Below are 18,366 nucleotides of genomic sequence, written 5' to 3' on the forward strand. Positions count from 1 at the left end.
ATACTGCAAAGGCGAACGCCTCCGTTGGTCCTGCTGAAGTAGTAGTAGTGATGGACTTCAGTCTATCTTCAACAATCTAATCCAAGAATCGCATGTAGTCCAAAAATTAAACCGTCAGGTAACGGTTACTAATAATGCTTATACACACACCTACGTTTTATCGACAGCGTTACGGTCTGACCATTGGCCGACAGCTCACCAAGTTGCGAGGGTGCTCCCTTGTTTCAGTACAGCTTTATTGGTGCATTGCTGTCTCTTCACGTGCACTACCACCGTATCTGGCCTCTTTGAAACAGCGTAGCAGTTACATGCGAAACACCTCCCGCCGCGGCGGTTGTCCAGTGACGAGCGAGGCCAGGCGCGTTGAGTCAAGCTTTCGAACGCGTTTGTCTACCTTAATGGAACGTTTGATCAGACCGGATCAGTTCGCCTTCAGTTTAATTCCGCGTCACATCTTTCGTGTTACGCCACGCCAACGAGCGTGCTGACGCAGCACGACACGAGACCATCACACACCTTAGCCCAGCCTCTTACGGAGTCCTGCTTGATGGTGTGATGAAATCGCTATACCGAAAAACGGTTAAAGGACAAAATCGAACAAAGCCACTTACAGGAGAGAAACTAGAAGCACTCTGGTAGAATTAACACCCCCAATAGGTCGATATAGTAGCGCGCAGCCAAAACCACAAACCCGGGCGCCTCTATCGTGCCTTCACAGCCCAACACATTAACTATCTGGATCGCGCCATCAATAATGCGACGATGATCTGAAACAGTACACGCTACTTGAGGTACTCTTTTGCTCTGCTATGTGGAACAGATGCTGCATTTCAGTTAGGAAACCTATCACAAATACTTCGATATGCGGTTCGACATCTTGTAATCCTGCCACTACAGTGAAATAAAACGAAATCAAGAATGATAAATCATTTTTGTTGCTTTTTTAAACATGTATCTCCATCGACAGATAACGGCTTTGTATAATTGAGGGATAGGTACACCCAAGTCAAAAATTAAAAAGTTTGTGTCGAGTCGGAGAGTAATATAACAGCCTTTCAATCGAATGGTTTCTCGCTCAGAACACAATTGATAGAAAAGTCGTCCACTGGCTTAGTTGATCAGGACGAACACCCGCGGCCAGAAGGCACGACCAGCTGTAATAGGAAGGCGTGAACTAAAGATTGGGTGGGGAGGGGGTGACATCATCGGGGGAGCAACTATAATAGCAAGAGCAAAATCAACAATTTAGTAAACAACGACCTGCATTCATAAAGTGACTGTGATAGGCGTCGGTCGGTTCATCGTTACGTAATGCTGTCTCAATGCTGGGTGATGATGACTTTGGTGGCGTTATCGTCAACGTTGTTAGACGCTTCGTGGTAGGGGGCGCCTTGTGGCACTTACTAGCGAAAACGCTGTAGAAGGCTGACGGCGGCAGAAAAGAAAGTAGATTTGCTATGCTCCTCAGCTTTCACGACCAAACACGGTTTGGGCTGGCCATCGCTCACTGTTCCGAGTGCTAGCAAAAGTACGTTATTAGTTCCATAACAGACATTGACAAGCCGAAAAATTGCCAGTGATATATGTGAGACATCCGGCAAACCGTCTATTGAAAACGAGATTTTTTTTCTTATCGCTATAGCTTATTTTTAGTGGGAGGTAGTACATGTAGCTTCAACGGACTATGTCCGCCTGTTACGAAGCACGCCTCTACCACTTCAATGACGAACTAGAGTAACGGCGAAAAGCAATAACAATTTGCGTACGTTCAACGAACGCTACGTAAGAACACAGAACTTCCGAAAATGATTTGTTTCTTCACCTGGCAACGTCAGATCTTGAAGTTTATTGTTATTATTATTTTTTTTTTTTTTTTTTACAAATCACTATACATATGTAATGCTTATGAACGTGCACGAACGATAAACGAGTGCGGCCGAACTTTGCATTCGTGCATCAAATGGTCTTCTAAGCTTGATTTAAGACATTTACCATTAGATAATTGACAGAGCATCAGAGGTGACTAGGGTCGCGATGACAAGAAGGTCGTTTTTATTAGCAGTTTCTGTAACGTGACCACCGCAAGTACGAAAATGGAACGGGGAAACGAAGCGGCACGCCGCTTAGCCACTTCCCTTGTCCTTTCCGCTGTTCACTTTAAGGACGACGTTTACCGCAATAACAAACTAGTTGCAGTGGCGAACTGGTACTCCAGCAAACATTGTTCACTTCTTATCTATGTCACTTCCACTCCACTACTCTTGAGTAGGACAAGTGGGCCTAACTATTCAGCAGGCTAGGTTAGCCAGGCAGTTGTGAACATAGAACACGCTGATATACCACATATTGCAAGAGAAGGCAGGATAGATCCGTTCGTGGGCTGAATAACCCAACAGAAATAATCGGGCTTGATTTGTACAGCAACAAGAAGGCTTCTTGGCCTTCGACCTCGGACACTATCAGATTGCCAGATAAGGTAGTAGAATCGCAAAATAATACGTCCCTGGCCTTTTTTTAGACAAACAGTTATCGAGGAATAGAAGTGAATTCGCTGGTTCAAGGTGTTGGTATTCAACGATTAGATTCACACTCGTATCTGAAAGCTGATCATATCTACGATAGGTACACTTCTACTGCGTACCAGAACGCTCATTGCACGCTGACTCAGTCTAATGTCCGACAGGAGAAACCCAAGTCAAAAAAAGGCATAGCTCTGGGACGAACAGAAAAGCCACGTGATGGAACCGAACTGCTCATCCCAACGTGCAATAACGTCAGCAGTAAAAGTCCTATGGCTATTTGCTTTTTGAGGCTCAATAATAATGCAAGAAAGACGAAGCGGTGTTAGAAAAATAGTTTTCGTTTTTATGCTGTTTACTTAAAGACCAATTATGTGTTCACACAATGCATTCTTTAGCGGGTGCAACCCGACCAAGTAGCGACAAGAAAACGCTCACTATGTGCATCGTCGCTGAACGCTCAATCATGGCACTGGTATTCGTCACCCCCCCTAATCGTCGCTCTTCGTTCGCCGCCTCTCGGTTTTCTACGACGAAAAGAAAATAAGATAAAGACCGAAAACGCCAAAGTGCTGAAAACAAGGCGGGCAAGCAGAAGTACAATACGCTGAACTTCGGCCTTCTCGGTGCGAATCGATTGGTTTACTAATATCTCCTTAGTTAAGACCTTAAGTTGAAGTCTACCATCTGAAACATGCAAGCCCTATTGCGCCGCATAGCTAACACCACCATATAGCCATACGACCATAACGACCATACAGCGCAGCATTATCACTTCGTACGTTCGGGTACAACTGGCCATTGGAATCTTCAGCCGAACCGTTTACGTCCTACTTACTCGAAAACTTTCTATTTACAAATTTCGGATCGTGTATGTCTTTCTTGATCTCACTCCTATTGAAGGGTGTTGGTTAGCTGTTATTGAGCTAGCTATGACCGCCTGTCCGTTTACAGCGAAAACTCCAAAGCGTACTCCGTATACCCGCTTGAGGCTTTCAATATGATTGCTATAACATCTGACATATAGCATCTAAATATAACTGGCCTGCGCTTGAACACATCCTATAACGAGCTTCTATGGCCGTTGAACTGATGCGCGCGGCAGTTCGTTCCGGGCATGTTACTCTTGATTATTCTCCACCAAAAATCAACGGAGTTTCTCGCTGTTGCCGCTGCTTCTAGAGGCCGTTGGCTGTTGCTGTTCAGCGTAATGCCTCGCATAAGAGTATCGCGGAGTAAAGAAATGCGAAAGGTTCGTACCCTGAACGACCTGCCTTCATGCCCTTCCTTCAAACCCCGGCTGTCTCCTTTGCCCCGTACTATTTCTGCGACATGCTGAGCTACTCAAGAATGCGCAATAATACTAGTGCACAGTAGGTAGGTTCGAGCCAAAACGAGAGCTGGTCGTTCTCGAGCTCGTGATGCCGATGACTTGGCTATGGGCCGTATATCGAAGGCGACGGCCATGGCGGTGGAGGCGGCAGTTATAGCGACAGAGTTGAGTTTAGTAGGAAATCTCAGACATGACAACACCTTCTAGATGAAACGACGGAGCACTGAATAGAAAAAAGCGAAACAAGAAAGGACGGCCAGCTGTGGTGAGCTAACACAGATGAACGACCACAACAGCGAGCCCTGGCAACGTTGACTTGAACGCCAAATAAATTTGTAATATTACCAGTGCTCACGTTTATTGGTGGTCCGCTAGCGACGGGTCGGTGCGAACGTCTACTATCGCAGGACAGAATATTTGAATAGAGCTGCTAGGTCTGGGTAGCTCTTTTGGAAAGAAGGCCAGACGAGAGATGATTGAACCGAAGCTTACGCTGACAGTTTCTGCCTATATGTTTGAATAGGGCAAATATCATAATATGATACTCTTAACCCATAATGCATTAGAAGCTGGTCCCCACTATACTACGAGCGTCGTTGTTAACGATCTCCGAAAAGTTTCGGTCGCCAAAGCCAAGAAGGTTTCGACCAAGGCCAAGTTTCGACTAGAAAGCTGTGTACGTTTTCGGTGGTCCCTTTGACGTTTTTTTGCGGAAAATTGTTACGAATACGAATCGCAATGTTGAAATAGCAGGGTGAACTGGGTGCGTCCGAGAATTTATTAGCCGTAAATTTCTATGTGCACAAATAGACGAGACATATATGAATCAATGAAATATATGTATCACGAAATGGAGGTGAGGGCTTGGGTCTTGCACTCGTTGGGATGTTGTGGAACAGAAGTCAACAGGGATTCGAACTTCACCACGATATTTGAAAATTTCACTTTATTCATTGACGTTTAGTCTTAGAAACGCTTCCTGATTTTGCCAAACTGAAATCGCTGTGTAGATAATCATGAACTTACCTGTAGGTACATGATAGGGTTTCGACATGCGCGACTCGCTTGCTTTACGTCTCCGTCGAACTGAAAAGTTACAAGATAGATTATTAAAGACTCGAACTTTTGGCAGTATTCCGATAACAGCAATAGCAGTGAATGCTACACAAATCAATTCAATATGTGTGAGAAAAGGATCAGTCGCATTTCGGATTAATCTACCTTATTTTGTTTTCATATCGAGTAAGCAGATCACTTTGCTCCAATTCTCCGAAGCTAAGTTATAGAAGGCGCAAGGGAGTTAGGTCAATACATTTCCCTGCGCGTTGTCCCTTAAAGGCTTATCGAGAAGGAAGGCATTTTCGAAAACTATACCGTGATTAAGTTCTTTTGTTTAGATAAATGAAGCCCCGCTCTGTGATTTCGGTACATAGCTAGACGACAGCTACATGTTCGTCAATGAGGGGCAATCAGAAAACCGTATCGAGGAGCACCTACTAACTGCTTCCTGCCACTTATGATCAAAAAATGACGTCCCGGTTGAATGAACTTCACAAGCAAGGATTAGTATTGGAAGCATTTAAAACAACTCCATGTCGATCTGTAGACCGGATTGATTTCGGATAACGAGCAGGGCAAACGTTTCTTACTACTCTCTTTTTATTGTCCACTTTCAACAACAACTATCTAGCTACCTTAATTACAATGTGGTGTTATATTTGTTTTAAAATTCGTCTCGGAGTTGTAGAGTGGCAGTTAATTACACTTGTGCCCGTTTTAATTTTTAAAAATTTCTCAATTGCCGATAAAAGTGGACGTTGGCCTTCTGATGGCGAATACATTCACCTCCGACACGAAAAATAAGGTAATAAAAAATTATTACCTTATTTTTTGTTTCCATAAGAGACAACTTTCAGTTTCTTTTTGCCTCAGCAGGCTGGAACGGAGGTTTCAAGGGATGCCACGTTGGCCATGCGGTCATTCCTGCTGACGCCGTTTAGGAGACCTGTGCGAAGCAGCTTCAATGGCTATTGTTAGCTGCGGAAAATCTGTGTTGTAGGGTATTTTATAGTTAGCCTTTATAGAATTTAGCCAAATAGCCGAAACCCGTTATCATTGGTCCTTCTAACCATCGTCTACGCAATGAGCAATGTTGTATTTTGATTCCAAAACAAAACAAACTTTTCCTCTCCATATTTTTTTTAATTATGTGCATGCAGCAGCGGACACCGCGAGTATGTCCACAAACCTTTGTTCTTTTGATTTACTCTTATATCTTGTCGTACCGCAATATTACTGCACGCGCTATGTTCCACTGACATCAAACAGGTGCACTACGTAATTCTAGAATCTGTATCTATGAATGTATTGTTACCCGAGGGCTCGCTTGGACGCGATGTGCCCGCAATTGTTCTGTGCGAATTCAACACAGGTCGAAGCCTAGGGCCTTGCAACACCGGGGTTGTCATAAATCGTTTTCTCGTCAACGTGATAAAGTTAACGAAGCCAGCTGTAGCAACGGTAGCGTGCCGCGCAAGACGCTTGAGAACCATGACGTCAACAACATCAACGATATGCTTTCTGTACGCGAACTTTGAGACAGAGACCAATTCACCTCTCACTGAACGATTTAGTCGAGGCTGGTTCGGCCCCAGGCAACCCGGTCTCATAAAGACGGCTGGCTATGCTAGACCGTACTACGACAACTATTACTATTATATAGCATGACCCAAGCGACTCTACCCGGTTGTGTCATGGCGTCGAGCCCTTAGAGCGTTAGTTTCTAACGAAACGTCGAGGCGGGATCCACTGACCGCGGGCTTCGGGCCTGGTTAGACCACTTCCGTGAAATTGCTCTTCGTTAAGTGCAGATAGACCAGGCCTTATGTCCAGTCTGAGTGTCTCGACGACGTTTGTAGCAGCGGCAGCCAGATAAACCGTATGAATATCAAAGACCGTTCGCTTCTCACGCAGCGCAACGGAACTCCGCAAGACGGTAGGGGCTGTCGCAAATAATATTCATGTCTACTTAAGTGATCTATATCCGTTAGCAAGTTGATTAGAGAGATCTCACCCAAAAGATTAAGGAAGAGAGGGACTCAGCACAAGAACGTCCCTGAGGCTGAATGTTGCTTCCTAGCAAATTTGGGAAAAAAACTCTTTATCCTCGTATTATTTCGTGAGCTTAATAGAGGTATACGAGTATTTATATATTCAGTCGTTTAGGTTATTACCTTTATCACAAATATCTTCGTTGTACAATGTACAAGTGCAACTAGAAGCTAGCTTCTTTAATGACGAGGAAACACTTCCTGTCGATCGATGGCCATTCCTCGGTCACTTATATCGGAAGCGCTCATACTTAGGCATGCAAACGTTCGCGACTACGGTGACACTGTAGATCCAGGTGGTAAAGCAACCTGTTTCGTGATTACAGCACTGTGGTTTGTGAGCGCATTCAGGAGATAGATCGGCATCGAAAATTTCAACAATGGCGATGTTCAGCTAGACAAGGCGGTCCGGGTTCAAGCAGTAAGACCTGGGTGGGTTTAGTTAACATTGATTATATGGACAATAGGCTGAGTGTGTATATATTAGACTTCCCATGGCGGGCAGCAGTGTCATTTTTGGGCAGTAGCCGAGTCAGTATATACACAGTGGAGATTTCAGTGTGTCGCAAACTAATAAAAAATGTTCCATGTAAACTTCCGATATACCTTTACCCCCACCAACACTGTAGCCGTCACGCTATTACACATCGGTAGTGTCCCGCGACCACGCAGCGGCCGGTAACGGAGGTAAACGTCGCACATTGCAGTTTTCCGATTCTCCAAAGACCAAACGGAGTTGTATACATCGCCTGAGGCAGCAAGGCATGAGACTATGCTGTGTCTCGTGCTAGAAGCAACAGGACTACGGATGGCGGTAATTTGGTCGGCATGTCAGATGCAGGAGTAGTTTCAGCACTGGAGACTTTGACCATAGCTTTGTTCAAATCATTGCTTTGGCTGCAGGTCGGCCATGTTGTGCCGTTACGGCGGTGGTAAATTGCATTCAGTCCGACAGAAAGTCTTTATGCCGTCGCGTCCCAGTAGCCGTGTCGTCCTGGCTAGCACAGAAGATCAGCAGAAGGTCCCTGTGCTCTCAGGCTTTTCGGGGCGGCTTTAGCATACACGCTAATGTCCAAGCCATGCTTTCCAAAACGATCTCCAACCGTCGTCGTCGTTGTTTCTCTCTTCAGTTACGCAAGAATCTCTTTTCTTTGAAAAGTATGACCTGAAAGTGCCGGCAGCAATGTTTAATATCTATCCGTATGGAAAGGTACTCATTCGACAAGCTTTTCCCTTTTGTCGTTACGGTACGGGACTGCGAGACGAGGATGCTCTCGAAAACGGCAGAATTTTCGTTGAACTATCGACGAGTTTAGCTGGGCCTAACTAAGCCTGAATCTGAGTCCGCACTGCTGAGGACGCCTTGTCGAGTCCGCCGGTGCACACACAGAAGTCGCTGGGACAAAAGGAGCCAAAAAGGGAGCACGTGAAAGAGAAAAAGAGAATTATCGGAGCCAGCGCCAGTGCGGACACAGCTAACGCCGAAGTTAAATAAACTCTTTGAGCGATATCGACAGAACGAGCAAAGAAGTGTACGGAATTCGAGGAGAGAAAGATATCGGCGGCGAAGGGCGAAATTCCCGCTTCATTGGACCATCTGGCATTGGAAAAGTATAATGGCGATAGATCCGCCACAGAATTGGCCTGTCTGTTCCTGCATTAATGCTTCGAAACCGGCTGTACGCAACGCAGCTCCCCGCCTACGACTGCATCTGCCTCTGACGCCGAAGGCCAGTCAAGTAAAACGAGTGCACAGAAAACGCACTTGAGTACGCAGGCACGCTGCCATCCTGGCCATATCGTACCGCGCATTTACCGTTCAGTAGCAAAACTATACATTCAAATACCTGTCGCGACTAAAGTACACTCTACAAATCACTACAGGAATTAATCAGGACCCTTAGTGTCACTTGCTATAATAAAGATATCACTACGCTGGGTTACATATAGATGTGAATTCTAGACTTAGAGAGAAACTCGAATTGTAAGGCGTGCCACTGCTGCACGTGTTACTAGAGCTGTCGCTGTCCTCTCTGTTTACCTGGCAGCGGCTTGTTTGCTTGATTCCTGCCGTTTTCGAACCCCGGGAGCTTCAAAGTGGCACCAAAATGCGCAGGTTTCTCAAGGCCAATAGATACAATGGAATTGACAGAGAAGATTGCGGGTCGGAGATTGCGGCTAGAAACTTGAGGCAACGTGAGGGTCAGGGCTAGGTGAGGCCGACGAACGAACCTTCATACGGAAAGCTCTCCTTTTTTTCTATAAATGTAAAAGCAGAATTGATAATGGCTGGATCGGACGAAAAAGCGCGAAGTTACGCAGGACAGCTGTCCTTGCTTCTATAGTGTCATCGACCAACGTGTATAGGCGTTTAACAGGAGAACCGTTTTCAAACAGTTATACAACTTTTAGCTCTGACTCTACCGACGCCAGGATTTCTGGTTATGACAGCAGCGGCAAAGTCAACAAAACCCTGCGAGAACGAGCAAAGTTCGGAAGTAGGTCAAGGAAAAAGAACCCTTTGTTAAATAGTTTTTATGTCTTCTAGCAAGGTATAATCTCCTTTGTGATCGGTCTTGGTCATTTTAGGCTGTCAAAAACATTTGAAAGAGTACAATTATTGTTGCAGTTGTTTTGTGCTATTTGAAAAATCGTTTACTAGAGCTCGGTCGTTTTTCTGTACTCTTCGTTGTTACACGTGAGTCAAGCGTTCGATGGTACGCAATGTACTAAATGATTACCAAACGAATTGACGAATGTGTACAATAGAGAAGTTGCAGAATAATTAAAATTTACTTTTACTAATTAATTAAAATTGTCCTACGCTTCTGCGGCTTCTTATAGGACACCCTTTGTAGGGCGACGTCAAACAATTATGCACTGATGTCCTGAAAGGTCAAATATCTCCATTCAATTTTGCTATTTCTACACAGCTTTCCCAAATGTATTTCTATTTTGCCTCTCTGGTATCACTCATCTGTTTTTTGTCGAGTAACGATTTTATCCGCGTCACTGTATATATACGGTGACGACATAAAATTCAAAACCTTTCGAAAACAGATTGTTTTCTAGTTTTATTTCTGATGTTGTGCCTTAGTGTACCTATCGGAGTATTTGGCGGAATAGGCGGACGTTGGCTACAAAACTTTCGATACACATCTAGTCAGTCACCATTGGTGAGGCCATAACGAGGCTACGTTTTTTTTTTTGGGTTAACGCCATTTGCCCGTCAACCCAACCTACACTTCGACTTGTACGTCAGCATATGTCTTCATGTCGAACGAAATCGGTAGAGTCTTGGCAGGTTAGGCTTCAGAATACGCTACTTCGGTAACGCAGCTAATGGGTTGGAATGGTTAGGGCTGTACGCTCAGCCGACCCACAGATCCTTGATCATGGTGCGCATCTGATGGCGGAGGAGATTACCTTGGCGATCATTGCCAGCGTCTTCACAAAAGCTCGCTAATTACGCCAAATGCGAAGAATACACCAATACCGCAGCTCGAATCGCCAGTCCGGCGAAATGACGGCAGCAGTAATAGCAGTAGCGGCGGGGGCGGCGGCGGCGGCGGCAGAGAGATCAGTAAAGTGCCAGCGGTAGATGGCTATCGAACACGCATAATCTTGTGGGCCACATTAAAAATCGCTTTTTGTTGTGTACCGACGGCGGCAATTTCGAATCACCTTATTGAATCGTTTAGAAAGTTCTGATCTATGTATATTTTGAGCCTAAATAGCCAGCTGTGTAATTTTGTGAACGTCCTTCAGTCGAATAGCTGTTCCATATTGTTAAGCTTCTATTAAGAGCTACCCCTTTCTAATTTATCTAATTGACTAATTTATCAATCTTATAAGGGGTGTGTGTAAGACGTTGACGAAGTATACGGACTTCACACTTTCAATGCGTTCTTCGAGCGAGGTCATCTTCCTCTATCAGCTATCGTAAATTAGGTGTTTGTTAGTGAATTGATGCCTTATTGAATGCTAATTGAAGATGATGCGGCCTAGATAACTGGGTAGTCAATGAATGTCGAATATCCTATAGATGTTGTATTTGTTTAGTTATTTCATTTGGCCATCAGACTAAACGAGCAACGTTTATGGATGTAATGTCAACGCTGAGAACATGGTCGAGCGCTCGAGTCATCGAAAACATCGATACTGCCGTTAGGTTCACATTGTAACTTCTACGCTCGTGGCTTCTATATAACTGTAGCAGGCGTACATTGGGAACATGGCGACTAACGCTGAACGGCGAGCGATTATTTTGATCCCGTTATCTTCTTACCGATAGGTTGCCTAGGTAGGAAAGAATACTTACAAAACCCCACAAAGCAGAAAGTCTCACATATGCATTTCTATCATCTGTTGGCTGGCTAACGGTATCTATCAAAATTAAATTTTGTTGAACACAATCGACCCGTCGAGCGGAAAACGCTACGACGTATCGTGTACTACTGTATGGTAGGACGAAGGTAGACTTTCGAATTTGTTCAGACGACTGATTAGCTAGGATTTTCGAAACGGCTGATGGAGTCGAATAAGGGTCTTGATCTGGGCAGCTAATACAAAACGCGTTTGAAAAGCTGAGATCTCAAGTCTACCTAGTAAAAATGTTTCTATTATATTGAGGGGCTTTAGACGATCAAGTTCACAGCCCTATCGATTGTCTGCCATTTTTTTTATAGCGAACATCATACTGGTACTGGAATAGAAACAAAACAAAACAAATGTTTTTATCTGCTAAACGTTGCTATCGGTCTACGCTTATACACAAATAGCAACCCTTGCCACCGAGTCAAAATAACAAGCTATAAAATCTATAGATGAAGCCCGTTGCGACGCTTATTTACAGATTATTAATACTTATTTGCTCTTAAATCGTTAGAGTGAGCCATACATTCCCTGGCATCCGGAACCGATACCGGAAACATTTTACGAAGACTACCGGTCCAAGATGGAAACTAATTTAGACGACATTAGTTTACGTAATTGATGCCTATGAAGTCCGTGTCAACGCTAGTTAATAGGCACGGCTGCTCATTCATCTAGTCACTAAGCTACGGGAATTAGGATGCGACCATGGGCACGCGGTTGCCGCAGTAAACTTCGCCAATGGTTTGCTTTTCAATGAAACATTTAGGCAGCGGCCAAGCTCAGCAAAGATGTTACTTTTTGCGCATTGTGATTGTTATATGTTTATGTTTTTTGGGAAAAAAAATGTGTTAAAAAATCTTTGGTCTACTTTGGAGGCACACACTTTTATTTAATAACAGTTGTCAGGTGCTACTCTGCAATTTCATTTGACTGCAACTTGCACTCTAATACACTGTAGATGTGTAGAATCTCTTTCTACTCCCAAGATGTGCGCCTATGTTTGGTTGTTCACTGCCCCATTCTTCCATGCTAACAGGCAGTATAAGCACCGGTCCGCTTATCGTTAATCGGCCTGCGGGGCTTTTAAGGTGTGTTGCCGCCGACATTCCTTTCCGATATCAAACTAGTGGACAGACTTTCTTGCCCTCTCCGAGCTCTTTTTCGTCAAGTCCGAATCCTTCCGAGATTTTTCACTTAAATGATTGTGAGAGAATCGTTTATCTGGCCTGAAAAGAGGGGATCAAAAGTCGCTGAAAGCCACTAAGAAGCCTTCCTTCTAGCAGTTCTGTTTGTCCTAGTCATCGAACCGTTTCTGCTTGGTCTCTCGAGCCTTGAGGGCTGACGAACCAGAAAATAGGGCGCACGGACACTCGCAATGCCCGCAGACGCGGACCGCGATGGGTCGAGAAAGTTGCGATATCAATGGTTTTGTGCGATGAGGGCGTTCGAGGACCAGCTGAAGTCCCGCATTTAGAACGGTCAGAGCCAACGGAAAGCTGTGCACGAGTTCCTCAACGGAAGGACGCAACGAAATAAATACATACAAGGAACATAAGAGGCCAGGTTAAGATGTTTTGACGCTTAAAAGAAGCAGGGTTTTGGGAGAAAACGGAGATATTGAAAATTCCGATCGAGGATCCTGCCAAAGCGGAGCTCGAGGTACAGATGTGACCTGTACCGCGGTTAACTTGCCGCCTGGCTGGGCAGGCTATACTACAGCTCGGTACAGCTGGGTCGTTTCACGACAGATGGGTCGGTACTACCGCAGCAACCGTCTGTAGTTAGAAATCAGTTCAAACAATGATTTAAACTAGTCAATGGCTACTACACGTCGTACACTCCCCATTCCTCTCCTAACTCCTCGCTTGTTCTCTCTTTCCCTCTCTGTGTATTGAATCCATCCTCTTGCACAGAGCAAACCCTAGACCTAACCACATTCAAGTAATCCTGACAATACGCTAGAGTTTACTGGCGATGGCGGGGTCCGGAAAGGTAGTTGACAGTAACATCACTTCTGCAGCTACTGGAAGAGCAACTACACTAGTATATACCCAGCAAATTGCCTAACCGAATTAACAGGGGCCTGCTACTCGATCCACAGTAAAATAGGAAGGTTTCCCGAGACCCGGTTACGGATCGATCAGGAATACATCGGACTTCATTCGGTTCACTTGGAGGTATCAAGCAACTATCCCACAGCATCTCAGCGGGAAACGTCATCTTACGTTTAGAAAGAGTGTAGGTTATAGTGGCTCTGCAAAGGATTTTGGGATAGACAAGTCTCGTTAATAGACTCTAATTACCGCACGATACGGTACAATATATGTTTTTTACCACATCATGCGCATGGCATTAGTTAAATGGGTTCGTGCAGTTATTTCGATATATTATTATTACTATTATGTAGATAGATAACGTTTAGGAACTTGACGGAAGAAATACGTCTTAATTAAACGACCTAAACGTGGACGATATTGTAGGACAAGAAAGTGAACTGAATTCACAACGCTATAAATGACCATACATATCACGACTATGCTGTCTGCAAGGACGGCTTGTTGGTGGCGGCAGTAGCTACAACATTTGATAGATGAAAATTTGTTTTATTCCTAAATTACTTATTATTACTTTCTTGGTAGAGAAAGGTTGTCTTATATTCAGACAATTAAATTACATAAAAAAAAAAAAAGAAAAAAAAATTGCGCACTCGCGACGCGGTCGAATTTGAATTGCTGTCAGACTGGTGAACGTCACCGTTCTGCTATCTCGAGGCCACTTTATTTGCAGTCACGGTAGGTATATGTTATTGTCAAGATGTTGTCTTGTTGCATCTAAACGTGCAGAGTTCAAGTGACTGAAATTATAAGTGTATCAGCATAGGTAGACGGTCAAATCCAAGACATGAAATACATCTTATTCTACGTAGCGGTGGACAAGCCTATATTTTGAAATGTACCTGAATAGGCGCTTTGCTTTTTCGTGGAGCACAGTGAAGGGTAATTCTAGGTTTCGAGACACTTCCTGCCTGCGGTTAGGTTAATAGTGGATGTTAGCGTACACAACAAGCTTCGTTTTAGGTATATTTTGCCTCTTTCGACTCGACTTCGAATTCTCAACGTTTCGCTGACCTGTTTCTGAACTCCGTGTCACTGATCTTTTCGACGTTTGTAGATTGCCTATGCAGATGTAAACGACTATGGCGAGGATCGGCATTGATAAATCAGCTGAAAAGCACTAGCTTTGCCGCTCCCCTTAGCATTTGTTCGTTAAAGTTGTCACCGCAGTATAGCCCAGTCTCTTGCAGCGGACAAAGTGCTTTTGGTCAGCGTTTAGAAAAGAAAGCGTGAGGCAGTTGAACGTGTAACATCGGATGCTTCTAGTTGACCCATACTTCGAAGGCTCACTTGGATATTTACTCTGCTGGGTCGGATAGCATTGTTCCGTTGGTCGACGTGTATCACCCCAGATACCGATGTCAGGACCTGCATCATCGCTTTTCAAAGTCCTTGCAGCACAGCGTATATTACTCCACTATGGCTACCAGCGCCACCGACTTTGTCAAATCGCTAACCAGCCAAGCAAACAAGCACGTCATGCTTGATGGCCGGCGAAAGGCCACCGGTAGCAGCAGCAGCTAGACAATAAGTTGCCTCGGTGAAAGGGGGGAGCCGATATAACTCCTTCTATTGCAAGCAGGCGAAATACCCCTACAGTACAGCTGATACCTTCCGTATATATACTACTAATACGCCACTAGTTATACTGTGTCCAGCCTATGTAAATGCATACAGTGGACAGTGCAACGTACCCCTGTACATAGCTGTTAATTCATACGTGTATAGCAAGGACTGCTTCTATCGTCACAGCCTAAACTAATGCACATGAACAGGCCGTCGACTGAACGTAGTGCTTTTACGCAGCTTCGTGCGTCCGTAGGACGACCTATATAATCAATGGCAGTGCTCCCGCCTTTGCGCTGGTTGTTGTTGTTGTATCTTTACGTAAATATGTAGTTCATAAAGATACCGGCTAACAAGGACGTGTCAGGACACAGTCACAGAATATTATTGGAAATTAAGCATGTTTGCAAAGCAAATTTTGCAGTGATTATATTAGAGAGGATCCGCTTGAATACGGAAGGTTCGGATCAAAGTGCTGCCATTTCTAAGGAGATAGTAACTAACTGGCTAATTCACAGTTCCCAATAACAAGCTGGACAGAGAAACAATTCGATTAATTGGGTCAGTATTCATCGAGTTCGACACGATTCGTGCTCTCACCACCGTGTGAGAAGCAGACGAAAATAGTTCAGGCTGTCTGAAAACACCTAACAACTTTTTTTTATCAGTCCGCTTTACCGCAGAGACATCTGTCTGCCTGCGCGTTTGTCACTTGCTGTGACACTGAAAAGCCAAAATAGGAATCAGATTAATTGCACACAATTTGTAGGTAATGATTAGGTAAATATACATGGCGGCCAAAACCTCACCGCTATATGCATAGTAAATTATCTATCAAGTAGCTTTTGTCTAGTTGGCCAATCCCGTTACGATGGTCCATAGCAAGCGGATTGCTAACTCCAGTAGCTGTCGTCGGCTTAGAAGCTAATGCTGGCTAGCCGTTTGCTCAGTCTAACGAACTAAACCAACATCAGCAAGGACGATACTATTAACAATCTGCTGGGGCGGAACATTAACGAAAATAACCTGAATGGCAGTCGATAACGACGCCCTAAAAGAAAGCGACGCTCGGCCTCGAGTGGGCTTATTTAGTGCAGTCACCATCTGCAAATGACAAGGTCGAGCACGACTGAACTGATAACGTACCTGCCCCGTATCGGTGCTACGGCCTGAGTTGACTTATTCACCGGTTAGTCGGTGGATGCAGTCAGTCAGCTGGCTTTTCTTTCATTCGTTCGTCTCTCTTCGGATGGTAAGGAACACTCGGTTCCTCACATCCTTTCACTTTTATTCGTCCTTAACATTCAAGGACTTTGATCAGCAACGTCTAGACGATACGCGCAAGGAAGTAGTCGGGCAGGATTTCCACTGAGCTCTGGCTTGCCCCCCTTCCCCAGTCCAGCTGGGTAGTAGTTTCATTCGATGTCAGGTTTGAAGGCCGCATGGGGCAAGGAAGGGTAGACGCATCGGACGAAAGGCTAAACCAAAAAGTAATGATCGTGCAAACAGTAAGGGTAATCCTGTCTGGGACTACCGGCGTTCGAGAGGTAAAGCGGGGCTAAGAAAGATCGAACGTGCATTGCAGCGAATGAGGGCAACAGACAGGAAGTAGCCCTGAATGGAATGAACCTACTTAGCATACTATACGGACGACCTGATTATCAGCAATACACATGAATTTACCAATCGCGCTTTGGCATTGAGCTGAATGAACAAATCATCAAAAGCAGGGGCATGTAACATCAATATTACACAATTAAAGAATATCGGACAACACACAAAAGTCAGCGTACACAAACGAAAAAACATGGTAGCTGTTCGTGCAGTTTATGCAAAGCCAATACTGCTATGTTTGGGACCATTCACATTTTGGCAAGTAAACTTCATGTAGCAACTGCAGCAGTACATCAGTAGTAATCGAAGTCGATAATAAAGGCTACATTTCATGCTTTGAGGGGTCTTGCCAGCCGTACCGGAACCTACATAGGAGCAAACAATGGGCTTCAGAGTTAAAATGCTTTGAAGTTAAAGCTGAGAAAATCGCAATCGCATGGCAGATTTAATTGGTTGCAAAATCGTTAAAAACTGGAGAAACACTTTCCATGGTATCCGACAGGATGATTACTACCTAAAAAAAAAAACAAAAGACGGAAGCGACATAAAGCATAAAAGTAGTGTTTTATCGCTCGCTAATTCGTAGATCCCGCTATCGATCGGAATCGACAAACCTGATTGGAGAATGAAAAAACCCGAGGTAGGTTCCGTTCTCTGGGAAGTAACATACCGCACAGAATCAACATGGCTAACGCTGTTGACCCTACAGCTGGCGACCGTTCTTTAAGCATGTAGAAAAAGCTCACCGTTTTTGAGTTGTGGGAGTAGAAACATCCAAATTGTCGTGTATCGGTCTGCCGTGAACGGAGACAAACAGGAACTATGAACGCCGTTTGGGGTTTTTGATTAATGCTGTAAAAAAAACTGAGGAGTGCTTTTCCTCTGAGTTGGTCATCAGTCATCTTACACTATATACCCTAATAAGCTTCTTGTGTTACAGTGGATCAGCCTAGACCCTTCAATTGTGTTGCTTGACTCTGGTGCTTCTGCTGACTATTGTCATATGCTAAGTACACCTCGCGTACGCTCTATATTACGACAAGATTTTATACCGCTTTAGTATAGTCCTCCGTCAGTGGCTTAAGTATATGCCGACAAAGAAATGAATTATTCTTTTATAAAAATTATTTATAAAAATTGTTCCACGTCGAAGCTTTCTGGGTCGGGTAAGCCCAAGTCGATTTTTATTTAAGCATTTTGTCGAGCGATGTAACGCCCAACCCTCTTGCTTTTACTACTATTACAGCTACTGCTTTGCTCTAAAGGAACATGATACACGGTCGTTCAATCCATCGTCAAGTACGTAGCTTGCCCACCCGAGAAAGGCGTCCCGTTCAGATATTAACGCATCGTTTCTTGTTACCACATGGTGAAAACAGTATCATCTTAACGGAACTTTATCTAAAAACTGTAACTAGAATATTATCTTATTGAGCACAAGTAAGTTCTCTAGACACCGATTTTGGTGCCATTTCAGTTGCCACTTAGTAGCCCGCGTTTTCCTCTTCAATCCACTTACATTTTACCACTCCCATTATCGATAGAACTAATTTATTACTTTTCTTGATTTTCACTAGAACTAATTGACGTCGTCGTCGTCTTCCATTGGCCTTTCTGAAGCGGTGCCGGTTCGCTTCGTCATCTTAGAATCAACTTCGCTTCTCACTTCGCTTTTTCGTCTGCTGTCGAAATCAACTCAGACACGGGACACAGATAAAATCGGGTGACAGCAT

General features: G+C 44.3%; 1 protein-coding gene and 1 long non-coding RNA gene across 2 annotated transcripts in view; one reads left to right on the plus strand and one right to left on the minus strand.

The window, feature by feature from the left end:
* The window catches only part of LOC111261769 (bone morphogenetic protein 7), a 50,552-nt gene that overhangs the window by 26,088 nt on the left and 6,098 nt on the right, over window positions 1-18,366 (minus strand). Inside the window, exon 2 of the mRNA XM_022835513.2 lies at window positions 4,879-4,938. Coding sequence (XP_022691248.1) covers window positions 4,879-4,938 — 60 coding nt within the window. The remainder of the gene's footprint in view (window positions 1-4,878; window positions 4,939-18,366) is intronic.
* Window positions 1-18,366, plus strand: part of LOC111261772 (uncharacterized) — a 33,624-nt gene that overhangs the window by 12,463 nt on the left and 2,795 nt on the right. The gene's annotated exons all lie outside the window — the stretch shown is intronic.

This window comes from Varroa jacobsoni, unplaced genomic scaffold (genome assembly GCF_002532875.2).
Source record: "Varroa jacobsoni isolate VJ856 unplaced genomic scaffold, vjacob_1.0 scaffold_593, whole genome shotgun sequence".
Lineage (NCBI taxonomy): Eukaryota > Metazoa > Arthropoda > Arachnida > Mesostigmata > Varroidae > Varroa > Varroa jacobsoni.